The sequence below is a fragment of the Myotis davidii genome, unplaced genomic scaffold (assembly GCF_000327345.1).
Source record: "Myotis davidii unplaced genomic scaffold, ASM32734v1 scaffold67, whole genome shotgun sequence".
NCBI lineage: Eukaryota > Metazoa > Chordata > Mammalia > Chiroptera > Vespertilionidae > Myotis > Myotis davidii.
Window position 1 is genome coordinate 1,320,003 of NW_006298521.1, and position 5,391 is coordinate 1,325,393.

At 61.7% G+C, this 5,391-nt stretch overlaps 1 protein-coding gene across 1 annotated transcript in view; it reads left to right on the forward strand.

Annotated features, from left to right (window-relative positions):
* KIAA0930 (KIAA0930 ortholog) overlaps window positions 1-5,391 on the forward strand; it is a 26,951-nt gene that overhangs the window by 19,702 nt on the left and 1,858 nt on the right. Inside the window, exons 6-8 of the mRNA XM_006774163.2 lie at window positions 688-828; window positions 1,280-1,474; window positions 3,907-4,069. Of these exons, the coding sequence (XP_006774226.1) occupies window positions 688-828; window positions 1,280-1,474; window positions 3,907-4,069 (499 nt within the window). The remainder of the gene's footprint in view (window positions 1-687; window positions 829-1,279; window positions 1,475-3,906; window positions 4,070-5,391) is intronic.

The window sequence follows — 5,391 nt, forward strand, 5'->3', positions numbered from 1 at the left end:
AGGGAGGGAGGAAAGGGGAGAGAGAAAGAGAAAAAAATCAATGTGAGAGAGACACATAGATTGGTTGCTTCCCGCAGGTGCCCTGACTGGGGTCAGGGATGTGCCCTTGACCAGGAATCAGACCCACGACCCTTGAGTGTGCAGGCCGACGTTCTATCCATTGAGCCACACCAGCCAGAGCTTGATGGTATCTTGAAGCATCTTAGGCTCAGGAGGCTAAGTGCCCGTGGAGGCTCACACAACTCGTTCATCCAAGGAGCTGAGATTTGAACCCGAGTCTGTGTGGCCTCAAAACTCGGGGTCACTCTGCCTGCATAGAAGCTGAGAAGTTCAGGGTGGGGCGGGGTGGGAGGGGCTGGTCCCCCATGGCCATAGCGGGGAGATCCTGGATCCTGGGCTAGACAGTCCTCTAACTGTCTAACTTCTTAGCCTGGAGGTGTGATGAGGGCCAGGAGTCCCTCCCCTTCCCTCCCAGAGTCACAGGCACAAGCGCTCTCTGCTGGACGCTGCCCCTGCCCGCAGTTGGGCTGCGCTGGGTCGGCGGAGGGTGACAGAGCTGGGTGGCCGCAGGTTTCTCATCTGTGCCTCAGTGTTCTCATCTGCTAAATGGGAGTTTTCGGGGCGTGTGAGGGGTGGGTGGTGAGCAGCTGACAGTTGATGTCTTCTCTCCACTTGCTCCCACCCCAGGTGTTCAGCGACATGACTGTGGGGGAAGGAGAGATGGTCTGTGTGGAGCTGGTCGCCAGTGACAAAACCAACATGTTCCAAGGGGTCATCTTCCAGGGCTCCATCCGCTACGAGGCGCTCAAGAAGGTGTACGACAACCGGGTGAGCGCGGGTGGCCCGGGCCCAGCCTCCGTGCCGCCCTCCTCAGAGAACCTGCGCACCCAGGCCCACTAGGGTGGCTCAGGGCCAGCGTTGTGTGACCTTCCCGGGCCACTCCCAGCAGGACACTCCCAGGGCCGGCCCTGACCACCTGAGGGACAAGAGCCAGGTGGAGGCTCTCTCCGGAGCTGGGCGCCACCCTGAGGCTCGCCTCCTTGGAGCCTGGGGGTTGTGCTGGTGGGGGGTTGGGGGTGGGGACGGGCTCGGGTTCTGGGGCTGCAGCTCTGTTCCCAGCCAGGCCCTGGGCCTCCTGGGTCACCGGGTCACTGGCAGTGAGGGGGAATGTCAGCCGGGGACCCCACGTGTGCAGCACTGCCCTGCCTGCTGGGGGCCTGCTCCAGGAGGGGTGACTGTCCGCCCACCAGCCTGGCTCAGCCTTTCCCACTGCCCACAGGTGAGCGTGGCCGCCCGCATGGCGCAGAAGATGTCATTTGGCTTCTACAAGTACAACAACATGGAGTTCGTGCGCATGAAGGGGCCCCAGGGCAAGGGTCACGCAGAGATGGCCGTCAGCCGTGTGTCCACTGGTGACACGTCCCCCTGCGGGACTGAAGAGGACTCCAGCCCGGCTTCGCCCATGCACGAGCGGGTAAGGGCTGCCCCCTCAGGCAGGGCTTCCTGTCCCTTGATTCTGCTTCCCACGGTCTCCCTGATCCTTACAGCCCCAGGGGAGGTAGGTATTGTCCCCACTCTCTGGGGAGGAGGCCGAGGTTCAGAGAGAGCCAGTCACTTGCCCAGGGTCACACAGCAGGTTAGTGCCGGGGCCAGAGCCCTTTGTGCTCCCCTGAGCTGTCGGCGCAGCCAGGCCGAGTTTACCGTGCGCTGGTGCCTGCGTCGGTGGAGCTGCTGGGCGAGCGCAGGCGGGTGACAGGCCTTCCCTGTGAGAGAGACGGAGGCACTGGCCTCCGTCCTGTTCCCCGAGCAGCAGCTCTGCTCTTTGCCCGCCAGGTGTCTCCCAGGTGAGCAGCTGCACAGCCCCCTGCACCCCACGGGCAGGAGGGAGCTTTCCTGTCTGTAAACCTGGGAACCCCTGGTCGCACGACTCTGGTGTGACAGCACAGCCTTGCAGCCCTGCCATTGCCAGGCCATCATCCTTCCCCGGGGTGGGGACCCAGATTGCCGGCGGCTGTACTCGGCCTTCAGCGGGGCTCAGGGAGGAGGAAGTCTCCCCCAGCCCACTGGCCGCTCTGCCGGCTTGGGTATCTCGGGACTGGGGTCTTGGAAGGAGACAGGCATGTGAGCACAGTGGGCAGGAGGCCGCCCTGCTCAGCGCATCGCCAGGAGGGGCTGGGGGGCACTCTGTGGGCTGGAGTCTGGGCGCTGCTGCTCGCCCCCTGGGACAAGTCTCTCTTCCTCCCTGAGCCTCTGCGCTCATCCAGAAATGGGGTGACACCGGCTCCTGCAGTGCTGGGAGGCTCCGAGGAGCCGCTGCACCTCAAGCGCCTGCACAGGGATGGCCCTCAGGTGTCCAGGGAGCAGCCACTGTAGTGACTTCGCTGGTGACCCGCTTGGGAAATGACTCTTAGGAATGTGAATAACGCGCTGTGTGCTGAGTGCGGGGGAGTGTTTGCCGCACTTTTAATTCTGTCTAATGATGACAACAGGCGTACCTCCAGGGGGCCAGAGGTCATTTTCTTTAGTGTCTTTATTCCTTTCCTTGTGTATCTTCTGCAATGAATGTGTTTTATAAGCAGAACAAAACAAACGGTGCTTTTGTAAGGAGGGGTGAGAATCCCAAGCAGGGGCCTCTCTTCGCAGGGTGGTCCCGGGGTCACGGGGAGGGACTTGCCAGGGCCACACAGCTGTGAGTGGCAGGGCCTGACCTCCTGGGGACCTTCCAGGCCTCTGCCACCTCTGTGCTCACTGTTGCTTACCCTCCTTTTCCAGGGGGGTCATTTGTAACCAGCGTATGACAAATGCAGATTCTGTGTGTATTGTGGTTTCTGGTGTTTGTTTTTTATCTTTTAAACCTTCCCTGACTTGTGGGAGGACCACCTGGAGCCAGCGGCCGCCGGGACTTTGGTGGACGTCAGAGCCATGATGAAGAGGCTGATGGGCTCCGGAAGTCTCGGTCCCAGCTCACCCTGTTCCTCAGATTCTTGTTTGCATGGGGAGGAGGGAGGAGAGGGGCCACGTTCCCTCTGCCTGGAACGCCCTTCCCCCCCTTCTTCACCTGGCGAACTCCTACTCGTCCTTCAAGACCCGGCTCCAGCGGCATCTCCTCCAGGAAGCCTTCCCTGCTTTCTCGGGCTTTTGCCTCTGTGCTCCCCTGTGTTCCGTGCCTCTCTTTATCTGTCTCAGCAACCAACATGCAGTCTGTTGTTGTTCCTCTTTGAGTCTGTTGCCCCCAGCAGACTGTGAGCTCCTTGAGGGCAGGGACCAGTGTCATGTGCCTGTCTGTGCTTAGTGCTGCGTCCGCTGGGCCCCAAGCGGGTGTGGAGAATGTTTGGTGAACTGAACAGTGTGGTTAGAAGAGAGGAGAGGAGGGGATGGAAGCATGGACCACTTAGCCATAGCAAGTGTGTGGAAGAATGCTGGGGGGATGGGGATGGGGACATGTTAGCCAGGAAATGAGGGCGGAAGACCTGAGTTGCAATCCGTTGTGCCATCGTCCTGCCGGGTGATGGGAAAGTTCACGTTGGACGAGTTAAAGTTGCTGTCCACCTTCGAGTCCTCACTTGCCCGAGGGGTTAGTGCGGGTCCTATCTCGTTGAAGTTCTGTGGTTTCAGTGCTGTGGCAGGCGCTTGAGCAGCGTTAGCAGCCAATCTTGGCACTTACCCAGCCCCTGCCAGTGTTTGAGGGCAGAGCTGGTGGCCAGGCCGTCCGCTGGCCCCTGAGCTGAAACCATGTCCTAGTGCCCACGTAGCCCGCAGCAGGGTGGGCTCGGTGCCACAGCCAAGTCCCTCCTCAGCCAGTGCTCCCACGGGGAGCTCTGTGTCGGGTTCTTTGAGGGCAGGTGAGTGGCTTTGGGATCCCCGCTGGTTGGCGGCCGCTCTGTGACTACGGCTCTTTGTCCCCAGATGACCTCCTTCAGTACGCCCCCCACCCCGGAGCGGAACAACCGGCCCACCTTCTTCTCCCCGTCCCTCAAGAGGAAGGTGCCCCGGAACCGCATCGCCGAGATGAAAAAGTCTCACTCTGCCAACGACAGCGAGGAGTTCTTCCGAGAGGACGATGGTGCAGGTGACCGGCCCCTGATGCCTCTCGGTTCATTCATTCATTCATTCATTCATTCCTCTTAGAGAGGGTGCCTGTCCGGGGGGAGGTGCTGAACAGACAGACCCCTGCCCCGAGGCGCGCCCCCTCCAGTGTGTCTGTTCAGAACGTGCGGGCCGAGCGGCAGTCGCAGTGTTGGGGGTCCGTGCGCTTGCCGATGCCGATGGTCTGATGGTCCCCACAGGGGCCGGAAGTGCGTGCCGAGGGAATGGGCTCTGGTTTGTTCATGCATTTGGTGCCTTGGTCTGTTTTACCCCCTGCGCTGTCGTTGGCCACTCAGCCTTGCTCTAGAGTCGGGTGGGGAACCTTTTTTCTGCCGGGGCCATGTGGATATTTGTAACATCATTTGCGGGCCATGCAAATGCATCAACTTAAGCATTAGCCTGCAGAAAACGAAAACTAGCCCGCGATATGGGTCGGACATTTCCTTAACGACCCCTACTGCCTTCGCAAGGCCAGCCCAAGTGACTCTGCGGGCGGTATCCAGACGTTCCCACCGGCTCCAGTGGGGTCCGCAGGGGTCCAGGCCTGCAGCCTTCCGGCCTCCGCAGCCTCCTGCCTGCCTGGGCAGAGGCCCTGGGTCTGGCCCACACAGTTGCAGTGCCTCCCAGCACACCTGTGCCTCCGTGGTGTCGGTCCCGCCATCTGTAATCTGCAGCCAGAGGGGCAGTCATGTCGCCATGGAGCCTAGGGGTCTGGGGAGCCAGTGGAGGGCTATGAGCCAGGGATCAACAAGGTCCAATTGGAATATTCAGAATCCCACTCCGCGGTCCATGTGGAGAATGGACTCGAGGAGCGGGGCCGGCTAACAGGAGCCGGGGGGAGTTTCAGCTCAGGTCCGTGCTGGGAGGCCCCAAGTGCAAGTACGAGTGCGTCCTGCACCGTGGCCCTCGGACCAGCGGCCCCAACGGCAGGGCAGGAACGCCAGGCGTGTCTGCTGGACGAGTGGCTGGACGGCAGGACGGGAGCTGGGGCGCTGGTGTTGAGTGGTCCCCCGCACCCAGACCCAGAGACTCCAGCACTGGCCTTGACCGCCCTGTGAGCTTGGCAGGGCCTCATCTCGGACCAGACCCACGCCTGTAGGGAAGCACGAACAACCACCCACCTGCCTCCCTGGTGACGATGCCGAGTCATCCCAGCCTCGCCCCGGGTCCCGCAGGCTGGCGGCACCTAGTTCCAGTGACAGGGCCACGGGGAAGCAGAGGAGTGGCCGTGTGCGGGGTGCATGACCCCACGGAGGAGACTCCAGACAGAGAAGGGGGTGGGGGGGCTTGGAGGGGCGGGTGCGG